At 42.7% G+C, this 26,393-nt stretch overlaps 1 protein-coding gene across 1 annotated transcript in view; it reads right to left on the bottom strand.

The window, feature by feature from the left end:
• Positions 1 to 274: 274 nt before the first annotated feature.
• The window catches only part of PIGG (phosphatidylinositol glycan anchor biosynthesis class G (EMM blood group)), a gene marked incomplete at its 5' end in the record, with an annotated part of 84,880 nt that continues 58,761 nt past the window's right edge, over positions 275 to 26,393 (bottom strand). Inside the window, one exon of the mRNA XM_080638097.1 lies at positions 275 to 1,822. Within this exon, the coding sequence (XP_080494223.1) occupies positions 1,597 to 1,822 (226 nt within the window). The 3' untranslated portion in view covers positions 275 to 1,596. The remainder of the gene's footprint in view (positions 1,823 to 26,393) is intronic.

Raw genomic sequence — 26,393 nt, 5'->3', positions numbered from 1 at the left:
CTTAGGAATTAGCCAAGTAAGCAGAGATTATGTCAATAATCCCCATATGGTTCCTAGCCAACAGATAACCAAAAAATATCGAGAATGATGAAAATGGCAATGTGTACAACACTCACAAATAAAAACTGTTTCAAATATTCCACAATTTGCAATAAAAAATATTTTATTAAAAGTATTTAATTTTCAAACTCCCAACTGGTCACAGTGAATGACATTAAGATCCAGCAGTCTTTTCTCCACACAAACAGCAGTACATGGCCAGAGTACTGAAAATTCTGTTGTTTTATAGTTGAAAAAAAGTTTCATTCTTAGAGATTAAGATGGCTCATTATTAATGTATATAAACTAAAGGCCTACTTTTTGAGATTTGCACTACTTGAAGCACGAGATGAAAAGTGTATCAGTGATCCTAACAAATGCACTGCTGGCTACATAGGGCTTAAAAGCTTTTTGTTTTCAGATTTATAACAAAAGTTAAACTTCCCTGTGTGCCTTTCTTCTGCTGCACCTCTAATACATTTAGATTAAATCCTACTGTCTGCTAACATGGACAAAAATATGAGGGGAAAAAAGAAAAACCCACATAAAGAATACTGACAGGATAGTCATCAATGTTTATCCCCTTGACAGAAACAAAGAAAACAACATTGTTGAGAATTAATTATAGTACATTCAAATGAGGTGGCCAGACAGGTCACTAAGAGGGAAGGCGATGCAAACACACCTTTTATTCTGCTGGTAACTTGGCCATTAAACTATTTTGTGCTCATGGGTCATAACTCTCTACCCTAGCGTGGAAAACATGGTCAAATGTTCAGCACAGCTGCCATGAACCTGGTTAAACATTAGACATTAATAAAAAGAAATACAACATTTTAGCAGTGGATAGTCTCCATAAAAGAATCATTGCTTTGTTACCCCATTAGTCCTTCCTATCCAGTAACTGAAGTCACTGGATAGGCAGATCAAAATACATTGCAGACAATGGTTGCAGTCATCTTACGAAGAAAATACTGCCTTTAAATAGAAATGCTGCATATGCAAAACAAATAAAAAATATTTTACCTGGAATATTTGTACAATAATTTAATAATTTCAATGCACATGCTAGAAACAAAACAAACAAACCCCCCCCAGGCTAATGAATGGAAGGTCTTGTGAACAGCACCAAGAAATCCTCTTGGATATTTTTAGGATTCTGTCATCATAAGGTAAAAAAAGATCATCTTCTGTCATAAGGTAAAAAAAGATTGTATGTGCAAAAGATTTTTTTCAGTGCCTGTGGTCTTTACTCAGATTAAGATGTACATTTTTAAATTCGAATCACATAATATTGCCATTCTGTGATTTGGAAAGCGCTATAATGACAGCTATAGGACAAAAGTTATCCATGAAAAACCAGTTTACTTAAATTAAACATTTTTAAAGCAAACTCAAGTTTTAAAACAGCACAGGCCCTTCAAATCCTAACTTTGACTAAATTAAACAAGGTTAATCTTCAAATTCTGCACAATAATTTAAAGCCATTATTTTCCTTCTTCTATCCCAGTGTCGCACCGGACATTGCAATGCAGATCTGTGTACCGCACACTTATTTCAATCTTGCACTTTGTGAGAATGGTTGTGATCCATGGCTGTGAAGAACAGGCAGATCGCGGCTGTGATGAACACATGCACTCCCTCATAAAGTAGTTTTGGCGAGAAGACACTCCATATGAACAGGTGATGACGCAGACCTGTCACCAAAACTATGTATACAGCGACTGGAAGGGAACGCATTAGAGCATAGCAGAAACAGCCGTGACCCACTGCTGCTGAATTCCTGGTAACAGAAACAGAGGAGTTCATTCTCAGGCAGACTTGGTAAAGACTTAACAGTTTCTCTACTTTAGCATTATTTCCCAACCAAAGAACACTCACAGATCTCCACTTTGTGTCAGGATACTGATTTTTGATGTAACTAATGAAGTTTGTCCTTATCGCCTCTATATATCCTATAACATGTAAGTAGATTAAGTGTAAGCATACCAACTGTCTCCGCATTAAAGGCACCCAGTAGTTCACCTCACACTTAGAAGGTTCTGTTCTTTAATATACTTTGTTTTAATTGCTAAAGTCTCCATTAAGCAGTTTCAAGATAGCTTCATCTCTTGTTGGCCTTCCAGTGCCTTTCACAGTATCTGGATGGTAAGAGGCAGAGAAGAAAGACTTCAGCACTCTTCACAAAGCTGCTAACCTGTACAATGGATAATCAGACGGAGCCTGCTCCCCTTGTACAGAGCATAAAACTTCTTAGAGTACACTGCTGCCCACAGCCAGTAACATTGTACAAAGCAATATAAAAACTGCTATTACGATACTTTGCAAAGCTAGCTAATGTAACATTCTCCAGAGAACACCATATTCTTAGGCTTACATGAGTGATGCATTCCTATCACAGAAGATTAGCTCAGCTGGGTCCACTGTACTGCTAGAAATGTCTGTCCCATATGTAACCTACATGATCCAAACCTGCCACACTAAGGTACTGGGTGACAGGAGTCAGATGGAAATGAAGTGAAAGGGTTTTCTGCACTTTGATTGTTCTTGCCTCCCAATGTGCCAACTCACAGCAATGATGCTGGGTTGGCACATGTCTCTTCTCCCTAAACCACATCTGCAGAGACTAATTTGCACCAAATTCAGATGCTTACCTGTTCAGACAGAAGGAAAGAATAAAGCTATTTCACTGAAATAATAAGCAGAACATTTTCCTCTCCCCATCAATATATTTTACATCATCAGTCCCAAAAGAACACATCGGCTGAAAGCAGAAATGATTTACACTGACATCCTGATCTGAAAATCTGTTCTGCTCCTCCCAGATTTTAATTCTGATCTTGTTCCAAGTAGTAAAAATTTAAGATGATTAGCACTTCTGTGAAATGTGAATCAGTCACGACTAAGTCAGTCACAGAACGCAGTATTTTACATAGTAAAACTATTAAACTTATTATTTATAAATCAAAATAATTAGGATACATTTCGTTTTTCTAGCAAAGTCAAGAACAAAATTCCAAAAGCTTTCAGTGGAAAGAAAAACAGGTCATGAAAGCGGAGCTAAAAAATCAGTTAAAAACAGTGGGTGTGAACGATTGCTAAACATATATTCATTTCACAGAAAACTATTTCCCTAGCTGCTTAGCCAAGGAAACTGTGGCTTGGGACTGAACTAGGCTGCTCTCTGCTTCTGCATAACTATTTTAGTCTTCAGTGAGCTTGTGTAAATAACCAGCTTTATGTTTAATAACCCATTTTGTTGACAAGGATTAAACAAACTGCAGTTCACTCATTCTTAGCTGTTTTCATGCTGTATGAGTAAAACGGTATTTGTAGTAGTTGGATGATACAACTGAATAAACATAGGAAATGGGTTCTGAGTCAGATAGGCAAACAGGTGATTTTTAAACCATTTTCTGGAGTAAAAAAATTCGTTTTATTCACCAGCTAGATGAAGGCTATCAGTGGTAGTGGCTATCACATTTATTAAGCTCATGATGGGATTTTCAAGGGAATCCTAAAAGAAGGAAGTGAGAGCACGCATGAACTTACACATCCAGGTCTTTCAAGAGCTCTGCATTTTAAATTTAAATTTCAGTTCATATCTTTTTCCCTAGTTTGTGCTCACCTAACAACATATTCAGTACCCTATTGTGAGAAAGCTCCTAGTCTTAAATCAGTGGTGTTAAAAAAAAAAAAAAAAAACAAACAAAAAAACTTTTTCAATTATGAAGAAATTAAATTGGAAGATTATTATATAGGAATATTATTGGAGTATCACTGGAAGATAATAATTAAAGATTGTTTTGAATAGAATTTCTGTGCATTCACTTCTTTGGCTCAAAAATTAGACACGGTATTTCAGCTACTAGCATTTTAAACTGGAATGACAGCACACAGTAATCTTTACTAGCAACATTTAAATTCTGCATTTTCACATTATGATTTCTAGCAAAGAATCCCCAAGTCAGTAAGTAAATGGTACAATTCTTTCTACATTCTGATACAGTAAAGATAATGAACGCTTTTCTGCTTATATAATACCTTTACTTCCAAAAGGTCTCAGAACTCTCTTCATCACTCAACAAAACATAGATACCTACCTGCAGAAGGAAATCTTGGACAGTTCCACTGTAAAATGCAGCAGTGCAATTCAGAGAAGGCAACAAAAGTATACTGTATTCACAAAGCTGAACTGTTAATGGGGCTCAATAGCAGAATAATCCTGTTTATTTTGAAGCTGGTAAGGGACTTCACGTTTGTTGCTGCAGCAACACCATCAGAATGACTGAGCCCAAGCAGTTTGACCTACTCAGCTGTTCTGATGCTACGGCACAGCCCCATGCCTTCTTCTTGCTTCTGCCAGGTACCCATTTGCTGAATAGCTAAGAATAATGACTTTATGCACTCCTACTCATTCTACACACACAGAGTGGCCACAGGGTACCGAGCATAGGGTACAGGGCATAGGGATCATTAACATGACCGAGGCAATCCAGGTAGTTCAGCTGGCTGTCGAGTATTCCAAAAGAAGTCATGAGGAGAGCACAGAAAGCTAGCTGTAGCATGTCACTTGTACCCTACCATTTATGAGCTGGAGCAGCCAGTAATGAATAACCTTGCAACCTCTCAGTGCTGTTTCAGTGAAAACACCAGATTACTAGGCACATCTAAAGCACAAACCTGTAACTACTCCATACAGAGCTGTCTCTGCAGTAGTCAATGCCTTTTCCTTGTTCAAAGGAGAAGAACATAGACGGATGTAAACTGTACACACTATCACCATGTTCTGACAGAACCAGCCTCTGCATAATGCAGGACTTGTTAAAAAAACAAGTACCTAACCTCTGATATTGAGCTCACTTAGCTAGTTATCTTCTTCGGACTTGAATCCAAATGTGTTAAAGATGACAAAGCATATCCAAACCTCACATGAGATTGATGCTGAAGATCGCTAGATCCAAAGACAATGCCTTAGAAGAACTCTGAAGCAAAGAGCACTAAAGATTCACATCACTGAACACACTATATTTAGACTGCAAATAGTCTAGAGCACATACTGGCTTTCAACAAAAATCCTCTCTTTTAATTGAATACTTAATACATAGAAAAATATGGCCAAGAAAGTGTGCTATTAATAGATTTTTCTGCTGCTTTGCATCTCCTAGATCTAACTGCCAATGGTTTGTCAACAAATATTTCGCTTCTCTATCTGACTCTAAGTTGCCATTAAAATGGGTAATACAAGGTTTAGAAGATGAAAAAGCTATGATGCCAAAAACATGAAAGAAAAATCACTCCTTTCTTGTAAAAACATGTCTCCCAGTTACGTAGAATACTTGGCAGATGGTGGCACAAGTTTTGTAGTTTAAAAATAAAGCAAAAAACCTCTGCAGGCAGCCCTACAAATGCTTCCACAAGGAATTTTAAAATACACTACTTTACATTGTTCCAACATTTGTTCTAATCCACCATATTAAATAAACATTTTAGAAATATGCAAGAAGATGCGTGAGGAATACCTTAGGATTGTAATTTTTCTGAGACTGGGGGAAGGAGGGCCAAGTCTGTAGGGTTTCAGTATGAAATATGCTGAATCCTTTCAGTAAATGTTATCCTCCAGTATTTCTACCCTTCCAGTTTGTCTTTTCTAGCCGAGTATCACTGCCTAGATTACCTCTTACAGGGATATTGTATTTGCATATTTGAAGGCAATTTGACTGGATTAACATTTTTTACTGTATTAATGGCATTTTTCATTCTAGGGTTTCCGCGATTTCAGTTTGCAAAATCTCCCTGTTTAGTGACCTATAAAAATAGTTGGTACTTTGTTAATCTGCCCTGTTTATATATTAATAACAGCTTGCAGTCAGAAACAAATCCTGTAACACTCCAACTGTGTCTGGGACATCTTAGAGTACCTGCAGTCTACAAGAAATTCCCCTGATCTAAACAAATACCAATTAGCTTAGCAGCAAGAGCAAACATGCTGCGTCTCTCCCACATCCCATATTCCCACCTAATATAATCCTTGCAGTGCTATTTTAGACTGTAGCATACAATCCTGCATTGTCATGGAAAAACACTTCTTAGCAATTTTTAGCAGATTCAAGGGAATCAAGAGTCCTTTGAAAATTTACATGATGAACTCTGTTACAGGCTGTCAATTAGAACAACATTAATTCTATAGAGTCACAATTTTTGACACCAAAATGTATCAAAGGACAGATGTCAAAAAGAGTAGGGGCACAACTGAGTATATTCTACAGCTTGGGGATGATTACTGATTTTCCCATGCATCCTCTCTCCCAGTAATAAAGGTGGAGAAGCTGCAACTAACTACTTGAGCAAAGTCAAATATCCATGGCAGTAAGTTACAGTGCACTGTACTATCTATGGACTGTCGGGCAGAGATGAGCAGGTTCTCATAAAGATTTAACTGTAAAAGGCTATTAACACCTGAATCTTTAATACTCTTCATTTCAGCATCAAGAGCAGGAAAAATAAGATTATATCAACAGTTTTGCCTGTTTTCACTGCTAACATCATCAGTTGTGCCAGGAGTTTCCTGTCAGGAAAAGAAGTAGCTACAGTCACCCAGCAGAGCTAACTCTTCTTGCTGGCATGTACTACCAGCTAACCTGCTTAGAACAGAGCTCTATCTAAAACACAGAACACATATCAATTAAATTTCAGACTTCTTTTTCCAGTCTTCAGTCAGCTTTGGGCCCTGAAAACAGAAAACAGTGGGACTCCCTAAACTGGATACCTAACAAAGATTTACATTAGATTGCACGTAGGAATCCAATTATGCTGACATTGGGCCAGAAGGTCTGAAAAGCCACTCTTAATGGCTACCATCACCATTTAACTGGGTACCTTTAGTAATGGCTCCTAGAAATCTTGACAACCTAACTGGAAAGATGTTCACTACATCCAATTCACCCCTTGCATGTGCTCATCTCCTCAGATCCTGTGGCAATCAACTTACAAAGGACTAGAAATTCTCTGCTTTTCAGCTTTTACTTCATCAGTCCTCACCTTCCCTTACAGAAAAGAGAAAACACTTCACAAGCTAGATTATCCATGTTTATTCCAGGATTGCAGGCAAAGAGATAGCACTCTAGGTAATGTGGCCATGTAATATATATAATCATAGAATCATAGAATAGTTAGGGTTAGAAAGGACCTTAAGATCATCTAGTTCCAACCCCCCTGCCATGGGCAGGGACACCTCCCACTAAACCATGCCACCCAAGGCCTCATCCAACCTGGCCTTGAACACCACCAAGGATGGAGCATTCACAACCTCCCTGTGCAACCCATTCCAGTGCCTCACCACCCTCTCAGGAAAGAATTTCTTCCTTATATCCAATACAAACTTCCCCTGTTTAAGTTTGAACCCGTTACCCCTTGTCCTGTCACTACAGTCCCTGATGAATAGTCCCTCTCCAGCATCCTTGCAGGCCCCCTTCAGATACTGGAAGGCTGCTATGAGGTCTCCACGCAGCCTTCTCTTCTCCAGGCTGAACAGCCCCAACTTTCTCAGCCTGTCTCCATACGGGAGGTGCTCCAGTCCCCTGATCATCCTCATGGCCCTCCTCTGGACTTGTTCCAACAGTTCCATGTCCTTTTTATAGATTTCTTCACCACAGAGAAGTTTTACTCCTTTTCAGCAGATACCTTTGACATTTTACATGCCTGCAATGAAGAAAATTCTTCTACATTATAGGCATTTTCTTCATTCATGGCAGGCCATGCTGGTATATATGTAGTGACTGCTCCTGCCTGTTACCACTGCTTCAAGCTTTCTCATAAGGCTCTGTTCAGTTTAATACTTAACACATGTTACTCTGCTCAGCTCCAAGAAAACCAAAGAAGTTAAATCAGGCTATTCCTGTCGTCACTGGCCCGGATTTTAAAGCAACAAGATATAAACCAAATCATTAAAATTCCTAACAAGCAAAACACAAATCCTAAGTATTTCAAAGCCCAACATTAGTCAATTTTCTGCAAAGCATTCTTCTAAAATCAAGTTAGCACTTCTAAAGACTTCCGGTAGAAAAAATCCTGAAGCATTTTACATCAGCATAACACATGCACGGAATAAAAGGGAAATTTATAGCTTGATTTTCTGGTAAGGTGCAACTACAGGCTTTAGTGTCCACTTTGTAAACAAACAGCTCTTCTTCATCAACTTAGATGAAGATGTAAAGTAAAATAACATCTGACAATTTTGTGGACAGGAAGGCTCTGAAGAGACTTAAATAAACGGTTACCATGTTATTTAATTAAGTTCAGACTTAAGAGTTTAGAATATATCAGCCTAACAGGACATATGAACATATGACACAAGGCATTCCTAGGGAGGTGAGGCACAAATTATGTAAGTATGGGTAGGAAGCTGGCCAATGAGGCCACACTCAGGGTGGTGACCAGTGGATTTTACTCAGGGTGGCAGCCTGTCACAAGTAGGGCTCCCCAGGGACTGATACTGAGCCCCACGCTGTTCAACATTTTTGTAAGTGATCTAGATGATAGAATTGAAAGCACGCTCACCAAATTTGTTGATGATGCTAAACTGGGTGGTGAGGTGGGCATATCAGAAGGGAAAGCCATCTTACAGAGAGATCGGGACATGCTGGAAGATTGGGCAAGCAAGTATTGTATGAAATTTAACAAAGACAAGTGCAAGGTCCTGCACCTGGGGTAGAATAACCAAAGGGCCCAGTACAGGATCTGTGTGGTGGGGAAACAGCCTTGCTGGAAGGGATCTGGGGATGCTAACGGACAACAAGCTGAACAGAATCAGCAGAGTGTTTCTGCATCAAAGGTAAATCAGTTCCTGGGCTGCATCCACAAGGGCATCACTAGCAGAGAGAGAGATGTGATCATCCCACTCTACTCAGTGCTTGACAGGCCACACCTTGAATACTGTGTTCAGTTGTGGTCCCCACAACTCAAAAAAGATGCAGACAGACTAGAGAGGGTCCAAAAGACAGCTAGAGATGATCAAAGGGCTGGAGAGCCTGCCCTACATTGTAGGACTTGTGTCTCTTCTTGGAGAAGGCTCAGGAAAATCTTATTATAGTATTCCAGCAGTTAAAGGGTGGCTACAGAGAGGATGAAGGTGCTGTCTTCACCAGGTACACCACATGGAGAAGACAAGAGGCCATGGGTACAAGGGAGAGATTTCACTTCAGTACAAGGCAGACATCTTTTACATGAGAAGAATCAGTCACTGAAATAATCTCCCCAAGGACATGGTAGAGTTCCCATCACTGGAGGTTTTCAAGACACTCCTGGATGGGGTTGTAGATGATCTCATCAAGGCTTCCTTTGTCACAAATGGTTGGACCAGATGATCTTGTGAGGTCCCTTCCAACGTGGGCTACTGTATAGTTCTGTGAAGCAATGCTCACTCTTCTGCACTGAAGGCAGAATTTGTTCATTCTTTTTTGTATTTTTCCATTACAGTAACTATTTTTAAACATGTGACTGAACTAGAATAACAGCTCTCTCCTCAAATTACTCCTGCCACCCCAATACCATACACATTTGAAAAGAATTTGTGCACTTCAAGAAAAGGTGTGAGAAAAGAAGATAGAAAAATACTGGATAAATGCAGAAGGACAAGATCCCATATCCCATGTACAGTCCTATCCACAGCTACCAGAACAAAGCAGTCAGTTTTTTTGGCCACAGAACAGGGAAGAAAAGAAAACAAATAGTGAAAGAGAAAAACCTGCAAGTTAGAACAGTAAGACAAGACCATTAACAGCAAAAGTACAGGTTACCTCTAGAAACATTTCTACAATAATTATATAAATAAAAGTCTAAAAATACGGTCCTCTCTTTCCAGAATTGCCCATGAATGGCTCTGCTCCTGCTTGAGCAGTAATACAAGCCACTAACAACCCAGCTTCATCATGCAGCCCTTACTAATTGTAGAGAAGAAATAAAGTTTGTACTATGCTTCAGTCTGAAGATTACAGTTACAGAATTAAGAGGAAGGAATATCTAAAGTAATTAAGAGAAAGGGAAGAGCATTCCTTTACTGCACTGTGTATACTTCATGCAGTGTATCAGAGTATTGCCCCCAGCTTTCCTCACAGAATCTTCTGGTGCAGTGTGCAGTGGATTCATCTTCAGAGACTCATTATTCCTAGTGGTGCAATGAGATGACTTCTGAGATTATGCAAGGATATTCTTATTGAGCCCAAGTGTCACATACACTTTTTATGTGGACAAGTTTATGAGTGTTGGACTTAGAAATAACTTGTATGAAGTTGAATAATTAAAAACAATATTCTGTGTTAGCATAAAGACTGTAGAGCCCCACACACTTTCTCTTGGAAGCAAAATGATTCTCTGCAAAGGATGAGACAATCCTAATACTATTAAGCACAAAATGAACAGTAAACAAAAATAGTTTCACCTTGGCAAGAAATTGAGTTTAAGACCAATTTGATTTTTGAGGAAGATACCTTTACACACTAGTTGCTGACTTGCTTCCTCACTGGACTCTAGCTGAGAAAAATACAGAAAAATCAACACAAGACTTTTTATGCCATAGCTTTGGTGATACTGTAATGCTAATCTTGGCTGACACAGAAAACGTAAAGTAAACAGACAGAACACAACTTCCAGAGGTCGCTTCCAACTTAAACCATTCTGTGATTCCATGAAGCATGAATGAGAGGAAAGGAAAAGGAAAAGGGAGAGGGAGAAGGAGAAGAGGGAAAGGGAAAGTAGTGAGAGGGAAAGGGAAAAGGTGGGAAAAGAGGGGGATAGGGCATAGAGGCAGAGGAAATAAAAGTAACAGAGTGAAAGAGGCAGAAAGAAAGAACACAGAGGGAAAGGGAGTGAGTGTCAAAAGGAGCAATCAAGATTGAAAGACAGGGACACGAAAGGTACCTAGAGTGGGAAGCGTGAGCAAGAGCGGAAGAAAGGCAGAGGAAAGCACAAAGAAGATGGCGAAAGCAATCAAGACAGGAAGGGAAAGAGAAATAGAAAGGTAATGAGAGAGAAGTGTGCCAAAATGCAGGAAAGACAGCAATTGAAAGGGAAAGAGAATAACAGACTAAGCAAGTGGGAAGGTGAAAACTGATATGAAAGAAAATCAGAGGAAAGATGAGAAATGAGATGCATGGGGATCAGAGACAGAGGGAAAGAGCGAAAGTGAGCACAGAGTAAAGAGTGAGAAATAAAGGAAGCAAGAGGAAATGAGAAGCAGATAGGAGAGATTCTGCAAGCCACAGCAATCAGGAAGGAAAGTGAGACGGGGAGAGAGCAGGACACTGGGCAAGAGATGAGCTGAGACAGAGGGAAAAAATAAAAACAACACATGAAAGTAAAAGGGACCAAATGAGGAAAAGAGACACAGAGTGAGAGAGGACAAGACAGCATAATAGAGTGAAAGAGAAGAAATAAGGGAAAAATGAAAGAGATCAAAGAAGAGAGGAAAAGGAAGAGAAATAAAGCAGAAGAGCAAGATGAAAAGAGTGAAAGACAGAGGGAAAAAGTGGGCAAGAGAGAAATTACAACAATAACAAAAAGCATAAAAGTGGGAAAGTGTGCACGAGTGTGGAAAGCCATGCATAGGAGTCGGAAGGCTGTGTGAAAGAGAGAGAACGGTCACACAAAGAGAGGGAAAGACCATGAGAACAAGAGGAAAAGCATGTGAGAGAAAAGGTACATAGAAGAAGAGGGCAGCATGTGCGTAAGTGAAAGCATGCAAGAGGGGGGAAGCAGAACAGAGAAAGGGAAAGCGTGAGACTGAAAGCAACGGAGAATGCCTGTGTGCCCATGAGAGAATGAAAGAATGCTCAACATAAGGGAAAAAAGGGGAAAGCAACGGGGGGGGACGACATATCTGCATATGGGAGACAGAAAACACATGACAGAGGTAAAGGCCATGAGAGAGAGCAATACAGCACATGACAGTGAGAGAAAGCAAGCTCGCACACTAGGAGAAAGTGGACAGAATATGCAAGAGAGAGGGAACACTGAGAACACATGAACACACATGCAAGGAAGTGGCAGAAAGAACACACATGCAAGTGGCGGAAAGAAACAGAGAAAATCTGTCACTGACAGACAGAGGGAAACCATGAGACGGGGGGGAGCGGTGCGGTGGGGTGGGGAACAGCAGCAGAAAGCGTGAGAGTACCAGACAGGGAAGGGGGTGGGGAGGAAGGGTGGCAGAGATTGCAGGCAAGACACGAGAGTAAAGAATGCAAAACAGAGAAATCATTTGGGGAGTGAGGAGGGAGAGGAAACAGAAAGCACATCAGTGCGAAAGGAAAAGCACAAGAGGCAAAGAAAGGCACAAGACAGTGAGAAGGAAAAAGCATGCAAGAGAGGGAAGGAGCAAGTGAGGGAGAGAGATGGGAAACGCCTCCAAAAAAGTAAAAGCATGCAAAAAAAAGTAAACAACACACAAGAAACAGTAAGCAAGGGAAAACATGAATGGGTGAAGTAAGGAAAGCATGCAATGCATAGGAAAACCCATCAGAGAGGGACAGCAGGAGCAAAGAAGAGACATCACATAGTAAGTGGGAAGGAGAGGCAAAGCACATAAAAGAGGTACAGCTCTACACTGAGAAAGATGGGAGAGCAAGGCAGCAACAAGAAAAGAGTGACAGCATGAAAAGTGCACAAGAAAGCAAGCTTGTGTGAGAAGGAAAACAAAAGAGAGACATAAAAAAAAGGCACACAAGATTGGGAAAGTACGCAAGACAAAAAGCATGGGAGAGGGAAAAGTGCAAGCACAAGAGTGGAAAAGCATGCAAGAGAAAGCAGGAAAGTTTGCGAGATTGAGATGGGGGAAAAGCAAGAGAAGGAATGAGACTGTGAGAGTAAGAAGAGTGAAACTGCAACGGAGAGAGAAAAGTATATGAGACACGAAAATCACAAACAAGAGAGGAAAAGCACACAGTAAGAAAAAAGTGTGAGGGCAGGAAAGCATGAAGAAGCATGAGAACATGAATGACTGAAAGAGCAAGCACACAAGAGAGGAAAAAGACCTAAAAAAGCAGAAGGGCATAGATGGGATCATACAGGAGAGAAATCACAAGTAAGAAGGAAAGCACAAGTCAGAGAATTAGCATGTGTGTGCAGGGAAGAGGAAAAGTGTGCATGAGAGTAAGAGGAAACATTGCCACATACAACAAAAGGAAAGCATGTGCAAGGAAGAGGTAAAGCATGTGAGAGATAGAAAGCCTTAAGAACAGCAAAGCACTTCTGAGATGGAAGTACACAGAATGAGCAGAAAAGTGTGTCTGTGTGTGAGACAAAGCATGAGTGCCAAAGGGAGAGATGGAAGGTGTGCTCATGACAGGAAAAGGCCATATGCTAGACAGAGAGGAAAACATATCAGAGAGAAATGGAGATTGTACAAGAGAGAAAGGGAAAGCATGAAAGAGAGGTGAAGAATAAAAGAGGGGTGGAGGAAAACTGAGAGAGAAAACACACCAATATTTTAGTTATTGCTTGCGTATCATCAAGATGTTCTCAGTTCCTCATGCTGTCCAACCAGTAACTAGGCTGGGGGTGCACAAGAATCTGGGAATACACACAGCTGGGACAGCTAACCCCAAGTGACCAATGTGATATCCCATGCATTGTGCTCAGCACAAACTGCTGGGGAAAAAGGAGAAAGGGGAGATGGTTGTGTCTTTGTGTCTTCCCAAATAATTGTTATGCATGCTGAGGCTTTGATTTTCAGAAAAGTGGTTAAACATTGGCCTGCCGATGGTAAGCAGTGAATAAATTCCTTATTTTGCTTTGCTTGCACACAGAGCTTTGCTTCACTTACTAACCTATCTCTATCTCAGTCTATGAGTTTTCTCACATTTGCCTTTCTGATTCTCTCCCCCATCCCACTGGGAGGGGAACAAGCAAATGGCTGTGTTGTGTTTTAACTGCAGGGTTAACCCACAAGAGAGGGAAAGTACATGAGAAAGGGAAAGCCGACAAACAACAGATAGAAAAAGGATGAGAGAGACTGAAACATGCAAGAAAGAAAGTAAGTGAATGGGAAAGAGTGCTACAAGAGAGAGCGGATGTGTGCACAAGAAAGAAAAGCAATTTACAAGGAAGGAAGAAAGCACACAACAGATACAGAAATAGCACATACAAGAGAAGAAGAACATGCCTTGGATGGGGGGAAGCATGTGAGAAAGGCAAAGAATGCAAGAAAAGGCATGAGACAGTGTAACAGAGAGGTACAGAAAGAGTGCTCAAGAGGTGAAATTGCACAACAGACAGAAAAAGCCCAGGCAAGCAAGGAAGAGCATGCAAGAGAAAGAGCATGCACAAGAGAGAAGGAAAGCCCTCACATGCAAGAAAGGGGGAAAGAGCATGACAGAAGAAGGAAAAGGGAGTCTGAGGGGGAGGAGGGAAGCACAAGAAGGAGAAAAAGGATAAAAGGAAAATAAAGGAAATTGAATGCAAAAGAAAAAGACGATGTGCAGGCATGATGGACAGCAAATGCCAGAGATCAAGGGAAAGAGTACACAAGAGGTGAAACTGCACAGAATATGTAAGGAAAGCAGACACATGAGAGAGAGTAAATACGGCATGAAAGACAAAGTTCATCAAAGAGACAGACATGAGTTACAGGGAGAGCCTTAGATAAGGGAAGTATATAAGGTAGGAGGAGAAAGCAAAAGGGTTAGCAAAAGAATGCTCAAGGCAGACAAAGCACAAGAAAAAAGAGGAAAGCAGATGTTATATATGTGAAGTGCAGGGTAAGGTGCAGACATAGCAGGAAAACACACAAGGGAGAAAGAGAAAGCATGATGAAACAGCACTTGTGATAAAGCATGTGACAGAGAAAGTGTAAGTATGCCTAAGAGAAAGCAAGCAAGGGAGAAAGACAGGGAAATTGCATCCATGAGAGAGTGATGGTGAAAGAGTGAGAGGAAGCATTCCAGGAAGGAAAGGAAAGCACACACAATAAAGGAACAGTGCATGACAGAGAAGCAATGCAGGAGAAAGGGGGAAAGTAGAAATTGAGAAAGAACTGAAAAGCATGAAGTGTCCAAAAAAGTGGACACATGGGACAGAGGTAAAGATGTAAGAGAGGGAAAGAAACTTTGCACTGTTGCGAGGAAGAAGGAGCATGCAAGAGAGAATGAAAGAGCAGGAGAGATACACATTCGACGAAGAAAGCAAGCATTTGAGAAGGAAAGTAGCCACAACAGGGGGAACATATGTTAAATAAGAGCACTCGAGAGAGCATGTAAGTGAGAAACATTCACACTAGAGACAAGGAAAGCATGAGCAAACAAAAGCGTATATGACAAAGTGAAAGAGCATATGAGTGAATGCGGGAATGTGCACGATGGAGCAGGAAATTGTGACTGGAAGAAAGTGCATGAGAGAAAGACAGAAAGCATGAAGGCAAGGGAAAGCATGAAGGCAAGGGAAAGCGTGCCAGAAACAGGAAGAGAAAGCAAAAAGCACAGTGGGTGGGGAGGGCACAAGTGTGGATATGAGAAGGGGGGACCGAGAAAAAGAGGGAGCATGCACAAAAGAGGAGAAAGGTGCAACAGAAAGAGCAAGGAAAAGGTGCCAGAGAGGGCAAAGGCACACTAAAAAAGATTAAATATATCAGAAAGGGAATGTATGGAATAAAGAAGAGATGTTCATTAGAGGCAGAATGGAATGTGCACATGAAGAGGGAAAACTGGTGCGCAAGTGAGAGGAAAAGCATGCAACATAGCACAAGGGAGAAAGGGAAAAGGTGCCCAGGAGGGGGAGAGTGCAAACAAGAAAGGAAGAAGGAAAGCACAGCCAATAGAGCAAAGGTGCAGGAGAGTGACAAGGCAACAGCACGCAAAAGAGGAAAAGCACATGCAAAAGAGGAAAAGCACATGCAAAAGAGGAAAAGCACATGCAAAAGAGGGGAAATACACAGTAGAGAAGGAAAGCACATATGTAGGAGAAGGAAAACTTGAGAGAAGAGGGAAAAGCAATAAAGTGTGAGGGGAAGAGAGAGGGAAAGTGTACTGACACATGAGAAAGAAAAGCATACAAAAAAGGCAAGAAAAACTGCAATAGACAAAAGAGAAAGCACAAGCATGAGCAGAAGGACAAGTGCATAGGGGGTGAGAAGTGCACAAGAGGAACAGAGGGAACACGTGATAGATACAGAGGAAGAAGCACATGCACAAGGAAGGAATTCATGTGTGAGAAATGGAGGGAAAAGTTCAAGTTAGTGAGAGGGAAAGCACATGCAATCGCGGTGAAGTGCACATAAGAGGAGAAGCACATGCAAGACAAGAAAAGTACATGCATGTAAGACAGAAGGGAAGCACACATGCAAGAGCAGGAAAGCACACCTGTGGAAAGGAAAGCACAAGAGAAAAAGCACTGGAGAGAAGGCAGAAGAAAGGGAAATTGCATGAAATGGGATGCACAAGTGACAAGCACAGTATATGAGCGTGAAAGCACAGAATACGGAAAGTGACAAGAGAGGTTGCAGAAGTGAGAAAGTGTGAGAAAGGGTGTGTTGTGTTAGAGAGCTCAAGAATGCCAAGTTGCACATTACAGCATGTTCAAGAGAAGGAAAGCATGAGATAGAGAAACTGAGACAGAAATGATGTAACAGAGTAAGTATGAGTCAAAAAGCTTGTAAGGCAGAGAGAGAAAGCTTATTTAAGGGATGCAAAAAGTGTCCAAGCAAGGACCATACAACAGAGGCAATGAGCATGCCAGAGACACAAAGTATGTGCAAGACAGGGACAATACTTGTGGAAGAGGCAAAATGTCCAAGAAAGGAAAATACGCAAAAGAAGGAACAAGACAGAGAAAAGAATAGTGACAGATGAGAGAGAAAAAGTGTAAATGTGTGGAAATTATGAGAAAGGGAAAGTGAGTGTGACAGAAATGTAGGGGTGGTGAGAGAAACATAGAGAGGTAGGGGCAACAAGACAAAGAAGGGGGCAGGAAGCAAGACAGGGAGAATGAATGGGGGGGAGGGAGGCAGTACGGGCAGTGAGAAGGAAAGAGAGGAAGGTACAGCAGCAGGGGAAGAACCAGGGTCAGGGGCAGGGAAAGACCAGAAGGAACAGTGAGGGATAAAGAAATGAGTGTAAGCAAGAGTAGGGAGGGACAGAAAGTGAGAGAGGGAGGGAAGGCCACTGAGGAGGAAAGAGGAAAGGAAGAGAGCAGGGACAGCATTTGAGAGGAAGGAACAGCAAGAACAGGAAGAGAGACAGATAAAGTGACAGGGAGGGGGCAACAGTGAGAAAGATGGGGTGAGAGACAGAGGGCCAGCAAGAGAGGTGGAGGAGCACCTAGAGAAGTGGGAAGGCAGTGCGGGGAGAAAGGGCATTTAGTTATTTGGCGGCAGCAATAGAGGCAGAGGGACAGGAAGACAGGGGTAGGGGAGAGGATGGGGTGAGAGGGGGGAGGAGAGAAAACCTGACAGTGGGAGTGAGAGAGAGGAAGACTGAGTGCCTGGGAAAGCATGCAAAAAAAGGGAAACAGCAGAAGAGCAAACTAAGACAGAGGGGGTGTGCAAGAGAACGAAGACACAAGAGTGGAGGCACACAAGAGATGCATGGAAAGCAAGAGAGGGGAAAAGCACTAGCAAGACTGAAAGCATGAGTAAGGGAAAAAGCATTCAAGAAAGAGGAAAAGTATGAGAAAGGTGGAAGAAGATGCAAGCAAGTGTTAGCAAGAGGAAGAGATGAGAGAAAAGGGTAAACAGTAAAGGACAAAGCAAAGAAAATGCATGCAAGGGAAGCAAAGCACATGACAGAGGCAAACCACATGGCAGCTAGAAGCAAGATGTGTGTGAGCGAGAATGCATGATGTAGAGATGGGGTTAGTGGGTAATAAAGAGTGAGTGGGGGGGAAGAGGAGAGGGGTAGGGTACATGACACACCCGAGAGGCACAGTAGGTAAGAGTGGCAAACTGTGACGCTGAGTGAGCATGTGCGTGAGGGAGAGGAGGCAGTGACAGAGATTAGGTGGGTGGGAGTTGAAGAAAGAGGAAAGGGGAACCAAGGACAAGAAAGAGGGAATGGGGTGAGAGGTGGAGAAGCAAGAAAGGCATGGCAGGACAGGGAGAGAGAGAGAGAGGAGTGCCACTAGTAAAAGACAAAGCATGAGTGAGATGGAAAGTGCAAGCAAGAAGAGAAACTGTGTGAGACAGCAGATGAGAAAGACAAAGAAGGGTAATAAGACACATGAGTTGAGGGGGCGAAAGACAATGACAACAGCAAGCAAGAAAAAGCATACATGAGATATAAAGAAAGCATGAAAGAGAGGCAAAATTCATGTGTGAGGGAAGCACATGAGGGAGAATGCATGCAAGAGGCAGGCTGTTGAGAAACAGATACAGGGTGTACCAGAAGAGAGGAAAAGGGCACGGGAAGCCTGAGAGGGGGAAAGCGTGTGGGAGAGGGGGAAAGCGTGTGGGAGAGGGGGAAAGCGTGTGGGAGAGGGGGAGAGCGTGTGGGAGAGGGGGAAAGCGTGTGGGAGAGGGGGAAAGCGTGTGGGAGAGGGGGAAAGCGTGTGGGAGAGGGGGAAAGCGTGTGGGAGAGGGGGAAAGCGTGTGGGAGAGGGGGAAAGCGTGTGGGAGAGGGGGAAAGCACCCAGGAGGAAAAGCACATAAGAGAGAAGGAAAGCATGCAAGAGTAGGAGGGGATGCAAACGGGAGGGAGAAAGCACGAGAGAGGTAAACCATGTATGCAAGAGGCTCAGGTAAAGTAGGTGACAGAGAGACAGAGGCAAGCGATGTGACAGAGAGGCAAAGGTGAAAGATGCAAACCATCTGAGACTTGGGAGTAGGGGAGTATGTGGGGAAGATATGTCTTAGAGAGACAGAGGAAAGGAGAGAGAGAGAGAGAGAGAGAGAGAGAGAAATGTAGTAGGGGGGGAGGAGAGGGAAAGAGGCAAAGCAACAGAAAAGCAAACCAAGGCAAGGATAGCAGGAAGCAGAGGGAGGAAAAGCACAAGTAGACATGCAAGCAAGAGGAAAAGTACAATAAAAAGAGAAAAGAGAATTCTGTGAGAGAGGCAGGAAGCATATGGGGGGGGGGTGGTGCAAGATAAAGATGTTAAAAGCAACAGCCTTTGAGAGAGGGAAGCCCGAGGGAAGCACTTGATAAAGAATAAAATTACAAGACAGCAAAAGCACATGAGAGACAGGGAACAAAGACAGAAGCAAACTGGATGTAAGACACAAAGCAATAAAAAGAGAGGAAGGTAAAGCATGAAAGCATGTCTGGGAGAGAGGGATTACATGGCAGTGAGATGCAGAGCAGGAGAGAGACATGTAAATGGAATGATGGAGACGTGAGGTGAGAGAGGGAATGTTAAGGGGGGTAAGGAAATGACAGAATGGGAGGAAGGAGAGGGGAGGGAGGGAGATGAATAGAGCTGGAATCAGAACTGGAATCAGAGAGAGGGTGGCAAGAGATACAGAGTGGTAGCATAAAGTAAATAAAAGCACAACTAAGCCTGAAAACATAAGCAACTAGGAAATCACATCAGAGAGAGGGGAAGTATGCCAGAGCGTGCAACAGCATGTGACAGAGGCAAAGCAAATCCGCAAGAGCAGGTAAGCATCTGCACAAGAGAGGCAAAGCACATGCAAGAGATGAGGCACATCAGTCAGACAAGGTGGCCAAGACAGAGGGAGAGCTTAAGACAGGGAAGAGGGGAGAGCAAGCACATCAGAAACAGAGAGAAAGCATGCCTCAGGCAATGCTGGGAAGGCAAGAGAGACAAAGAGGGGGGATAGCAAGAGAAAGAGAGGGATGCTGAGATGCAGGGCTAGCAAGCAATAGAAAGAGAGATCACAAGTGACAGAAGTAGGGAAAGCATGAGCCAGAGACTGCAAGCATGAATGAGCAAGAGGAAAAGTAAATGCAAGAAACTAGAAAACCACGCCAGAGATGGAAAACCACCAAGGCAGGTGAAAACATAAAAGAAAGGGCTAGAAAGTGAGAGTGAAGAGAGAGAAGTGCAAGGAAAAGTAAAACACACAGGAGAGGCAAAGCATGTGAGAGAGGGACAATGGACATATGAGGATCTGTGAAAGGCAAAAGATGTAAGACAAAAGGGGGAAATGTGAGAGGGAAAGTGGAAGAGGAAAGTGTGTGAGAAAGAGCAGAAGCAAGGAGGGTGAAGAGAGACACCAAGGGAGAAAATTGGAGGGTGGAAAGACAGAGGAGAGATTGAGAAAGAGATAAAAGAAGGCCACTAAGAAAGAAAGGTGGTGAGAGATAGGGATAGCACAAAAGGGGAAGGAAAAGCAAAGATGAGTTAGGGAAAGTACAAGCAGGAGAGGAAGGGATTGTGCAACACAGAGCATATGAGGGAGGAGGAAGAGAGAGAAAAAGTGCAGGAAAAAAATGAAACATGCAAGACTGTGAAATGACAGAAAGATAAAGTGCACATGACAGAAAAAGGGCACCTGTGAGGCAGAAGGTCAAGAGAAAAGAAAGCAGGTGACTGATAAATTATGCAAGAGAGCACAAAAATTATACAGAAGAAAGCTGTGCCAGAAAGAGAGAGAGGGCAAATGAGGAGAGTAGTGAGAAGAAGTGAAAACAAAAGGAATAGAGAGGGAAAACAGAAGTAAATTGAGAGGGAGGAAGAAAGAAGGGGGAGAGGGAGAGAGAATGAGTGAATAGTTAAGTAAGTGAAAGAGGTGGGTAGCAAGGGTTAGAAAGGGCTAGAGCAAGAAATGGAGGAAAAAAATCACATGGTAAAGAAAGCACAAGCAGTAGGAAAACTACAAGCAGGAGAGAAAGCATGCAAGATGAGGGAAAAAAGAGAATGGGAAAGCAAGACACAGAAAAACAAAAGAGATAGGGGAATGCAAAAGGAAAGGCATGCAAGATAGTTGAAGCACACGAGAAAAGGAAAGCATGAGTGTAAATGTCAGGGATAGTGGGGAGCGCATTGTGCAATAGAGAAGGATAATGAGCCACAGGCAGGAGAAAGCGCAAAAGAGAGACTGAAAGAACAGATGAGGGAAAGTGCCTGCAAGGAAGGAAATGTTTGAGAGAGAGAAAAGTATGCAAGAGATGGGGAAAACAAAAGACAGAGTAGCAAAGTAAAACAAGGAGAGGGAGAATGAGGCAGAACAAGAGAGTGGAAAAGATGGGAAAAGGGGCTGGGTAGAGGGGAGGGTATGTCCGAGAGGGAAGACAAGCAACGGGCAGAGGGCAAGAGAAGAAAAATGCATTGGAGAGGGGAAATAAACCCCTCCGAGAGGCAAATCACACGAAAGAGGCAAACTGTGTGAGAGGTGAAGCCATACAAAGGAAAGGTGTGTCATAGAGAGGAACAGCACATGATCAAGAGCGACAGCAAAAGAAAGATGGAGGGAAAGTACAAGGAGAAGTGGGTCGGCTATAAGGCATGTGTGGAAGTGAGGAGAGAGCATGCAAGAGAGGGAAAAAGTGAGACAGATAGAAGAAACATGCTAGAGGGTATCCAAGGGAATATGAGTGCACAAGGGAGACAAGGAAGGGCTCCCTTGGGAAAAGAGAAGCACATGCAACAGGAAATGTTTACCAGAGAGTGGGAAAGCATGTCCAGGAGAAAGGCAAAGCACATTCAAAAGAGCAGGAAAACATGTCAGACAAATGGAAAGCTCAGGAGAGGGAAAGCAATAGGAGGAAGAAGTGAGCAATGAAGAGTGAAATGTGAACAGTAGAGTGAGGTTACAAGAAAGAAACCACAAGCATGAGAAGGCAAGCACATACAAGAGGAAATCTGTCAGAGATGGAATATCATGTGAGACACAGTCAAAGACAGTCCAAGAGACAGGGAAAGCAAGAGAAAAGGGAAATGTGAGAGTGGGACAGCAACAAATATCAAGGAACAGCATAAAACTGAGGGAAGAAAAGCACAAGTAGAAGACCGAGCATAAATGGGAAAGTGCAAGCAAAAGAGGAAAACACAAAAGCAGGAACACGTTAGAGAAAGAGAAAACACACATCTGAGACAAGGAAAGCACATCCAAGAAAGTAGGGAAGTGGGGGAAGAGAAAAATACATAGGGAAAGTGACAGCAAGAGAAAAAGAAAGCAACAGGGAGATGGGGTGGGGAAAAATGCAGAACAGGGAAGAGGCAGAAAATGGAAAAGAGAGTGAATGCTCACAAGAAAATGTAAGGAAACCAAGAGAGGGGCAAAGTCTGTCACAGGCAAAGTACATCAGAGAGAGGAAAAGTGTGTTTAAGATTGTGAGAAAGACAGCGGTGGGGGGCAAGAAGAGAGAGATGGGGAGTGAGATGGAACATACAAAGGGGTTGGGGAGGTGACTGAGAGGGGTGTGGTGGTGAGAGATTTGTGGCAGTGAGAGATTTGTGGCAGGGCAGAGTGGGATAGTGAGTGCAACAGAGGGGGACACTGAGAGACTGAAAGGCAGTGCAAGTAAGAGCGAAAAACTGGGAGATGGAAATGCGTGAGAGGACAGGACAGAATGTTAGAAAGGGAAGCAAGAGAAAATGAGAGAGCAGAGTGCCCAAACTGACACAACAGCAGCAAAGTGTGTAAGGCAAAGCAGCAAAGTGCGTATCAGAGAGGGAGAGTGGCAAATCATGTTCACAAGAGGCAAAGCTTTTATGCATGAGGTAATGCATGAGCACAAGAGACTGAGAAGTGAGGGAGAGAGGTAGAAAGCAGATATGCATGCAAGAAAGGGAGAAAGGCAAAGTGTACACACAAGAGGCAAAGTGCAAGCAAGGGAGAGGCAGAGCACATGAAAGGTAAAGCATATGTGGGAGGCAAAGTGTGTGCAAGAGAGGCAACATGTACATGATAAAGAAAATGCACGAGGTAGAGAAATGCATGTGAGGGAGGTAGTGTGCAAGAGGGAAAGCACACAAATGGAAGGAAGTGCACACAAGAGGCAAAGAGATCATAATGGGCAAAGTGACAGAATGAGATAGGGAAGAGGATAAGTAGAAGACAAAATCATATCAGAGAGGCACAGCACGTAGGACAGGTTAAATGCCATTATGTTAAACATGCACCATTAGGGAAAGCGATAACAGAGGGAACATACAGATCATTTAGGTTGGAAAAGACCCTTAAGATCATCAAGTCCTAATGTTTCCTAATATCCAATCTAAACTTGATGCTATTTATTCTTGTTCTGTCACGCATTACCTTGGGAAAAGACCAACCTCCACCTTGCTACAACCTCCATTCAAGTAAATGTAGGGAGCCTTAAGGTCTTCCCTGAGCCTCCTTTTCTCCAAACCACCCCAGCTCCCTCAGCCATTTCTCATCACACTTGTGCTCCAGACCCTCCATCAGCTTCATTGCCCTTGTCTGGACCTGCTCCAGCACCTCAAAGTCTCTCTTGTAGTGAGGGGCCCAGAACTGAACACAGGATTCGAGGTGCGGTCTCACCAGTGCCGTGTACAAGGGGATGATCACTGCCCTGGCCCTCCTGGCCACACTATTGCTGACACAGGCCAGGATGCCGTTGGCCTTCTTGGCTGCCTGGGCACAAACTGGCTTGTGTTCAGCTCCATCAATCAGCACGCCCAGGTCCTTTTCCATGAACAGCTTTCCAGCCACTCTGCCCCAAGCCTGTAGCGTTGCATGGGGCTGTTGCGGCCCAAGTGCAGGACCTGGTACTTTGCCTTGTTGAACCTCATACCACTGGCTACAGCCCATGGATCCAGCCTGCCCAGATCCCTCTGCAGAACCTTCCTACCCTCCAGCAGATCAACACTCCCACCCAACTTGGTGCTGTCTGAAAATTTACTGAGGGTGCACTCAATTCCGAAGTCCAGATCACTGATAAGGACGTACATAAAGGCAGGCAAAGCACATCAGAGAGAAAGGCAAAAGGCACACAGGAAAAGTGTGTCAGAAAGAGGGAAATACGGGTGCACAGAGAAAGAGGAGAAGCTCAGAGGCAGGGGGACACAGACACAAACAGAGAGAGGGAAAAGAAATGAAGGGAGAGAATGAAGAGGGATGAGAGAAGGCAGAAAGCCAGCGTGTGAGAGAAAGGACTCAATAAAGCTTAAAAGACAGAGGCAAAGTGCATCCAAGAGACAGGAAATAACCCAAGACAGGGAAAATGCAAATCTAAGAGGGAGGGAAAGCAGGTCCAAGACAAGCAGAAAGTAGGGTCTGTTTGGGGAAAGCTCTACAGATTGAGAGGAAGAACTGTAGATATAGAAGGGACAGACAGCTAGCAAGAAGGAGAAAGGACAAGTGAGAGACTGCAAGATTAAAAGAGGGAAAGTGCATGCAAGAAAGGAAAAGTCTGTCAGAGACAGGAGAGCATACAAAGGAGAGAGAATGTTAGCAGCAAAGAGTGAATGAGGGAAAGAAGTACAAGAGAAAGAAGGCAGGTGAGAGAAAAAAGGTGAGAGAGACATAAGCTATTGAGCATGCAATGGAGAGGGAAAGTGCAAGTTATTTTAATTTGTGAGAATCTGAGTGTGTGAGAGAGAGATGGAAAATGTGTGAGACATGGGAAAGCATGCAAGAAAGGAGGAAATCTATACAGGGAAAGGAAGACAGAAAAAGGAAAAGGAAGAGACAGAAAACATGCAAGAAAAACACGAGAGCAAAAGTGCACAAGAAGGAAAGAAAGCAAGTGAGAGACAAAGCACATTCAAGTAAGAGAGAGAGAGAACATTTGAGGAGAAGCACGCATGCGCAGGGAGCAGAGTGCATGTATGAGAGGGCAAGCAGCGAGGGGGGAGAGATGCATGCAAGTGGGGAACACACAAAGGAGGGGAAGAGCACACAGAAGCGATGGAAGCACGCCAGCCAAGAGAAGAGTACAAAGGAGAGAGAAGCAGGCATGAAGAGAGGGAGAGAGCACATGAAAGAAGATGGAAATGCATTTGAGAAGGGGAAAAGTGTGTAAGAGAAGGAGGATGTGCAAGTGAGCACAGGAGAAAGCACAAACAAGGCAGGGAGAGCGTGTGCATGAGAATGAGAAAGCACAACAAAGAGGGAGAAAGTATGCAGGAGAGAGAGGAAAAGCATGATGTGTGACTGCGAAGGGGGTAAGTGTGAGGAAGGAACCGTTTGAGTAGGAAAGCGCATGGAGAAGCACGAGATGAGAGAAGAATGCTTGCAAAAGGGCCAAAGCATGAGAGGTACAGAAGAGCATGGAATAGGAAAGAGCAAAAGTGGAGAAGCCCATGAGAGAGAGTAAAGCACCTCAAAGGGGAGAGGTACATGTGCAAGAGATGGGAAGCACACACGTGAGAGGTCAGAAAAGCCTGCAACATGAAAGAGATGGGGAATACCCATGCCTGAGAGAGGATGAAAGCACCTCTATGGAAAGAACCATAAACCCCTCAAATTAGAGCTTGGGCAGAAATAAAAAAAAAATCAGAAATCTTTCCTTTCAATTCAAGACTAGCCACAAAGTGACAGAAAATTTAAACATTAAAAAGCATTTCTGACATGCTTATTTAAAGTGGCCTCTACTTAAACCAGCAGTTCTATCAATGGGAACAAATCTCATAGTAAAGGCAGTACACAGCATCCACAAGACCATTTAGAAGCTGTGTGGCCAACTCTACAATGCATCTGGGTAGTAGCAAGCACACTGGACCACAAATTCTCAATTAGGGTCATCAGTCATTATAAGAAAATAAGCCTCACTGGCACTGGATATGCCAGTTCTACCAAGAAATTAGATCATAACTTTTGAAGTTCCAGATCTGTTCAGATGCTTACTTCTATCTACACAAAGCAAAAATAACCTAACCCAGCCCAAATCTGTGCATTTATAAATTTTGTGCACAGAACTTTCCCTAACATTTACATAGAAAGTGTTTCAGCTCCTAAAACACAGCTGCATAGCTGGTCCAGGGAGCAAGAGGATGACATTTATTTTGCAAATGGCTTTGAAGCAATTTGTCATTTGTTTATAGTGTAGAGGCAACTGCAGGCAATCCTACTTAGCTGGATCACTTTTCATTGAGAAGATACTTTTCAGTAGTAGGAGCCATGGCTGCCTAAAAGAAACCTCATAGGAAAAGTCAGTGTCTCACCAGCATGACAAAGGAATGAATAAAGAGAGAGCACTAACAACATATAAGAGAAATCTCCAGCCATCACTGCAATGACAGCATATTGAGAAATACCCAAGTGAGTAAAATACTCTTCTAGCTTGTAGAAATAAAACTTCATTCCAGTTTTATCAAATCACTTCCAGATTTTCATGCACATCAACAAAAGGTAGGCACCTTCTTTTATACCTTTTTAAATTTTGTTTATTTATTTAGAGAAGGGGACTACTAGCAAACACAACAGGTAAGAGATATTACCATTCTAGAGAACGCAGCAGTATATTCATAGTTGCAAACATTTTTGCAGCTTTAATTAACCA

The sequence above is a fragment of the Psittacula echo genome (assembly GCF_963264785.1).
Source record: "Psittacula echo genome assembly, chromosome: Z".
In the NCBI taxonomy this organism is placed as follows: domain Eukaryota; kingdom Metazoa; phylum Chordata; class Aves; order Psittaciformes; family Psittacidae; genus Psittacula; species Psittacula echo.
Note: the sequence above shows the minus strand (reverse complement) of the source record. Positions and strands in the feature narration are given on the sequence as shown.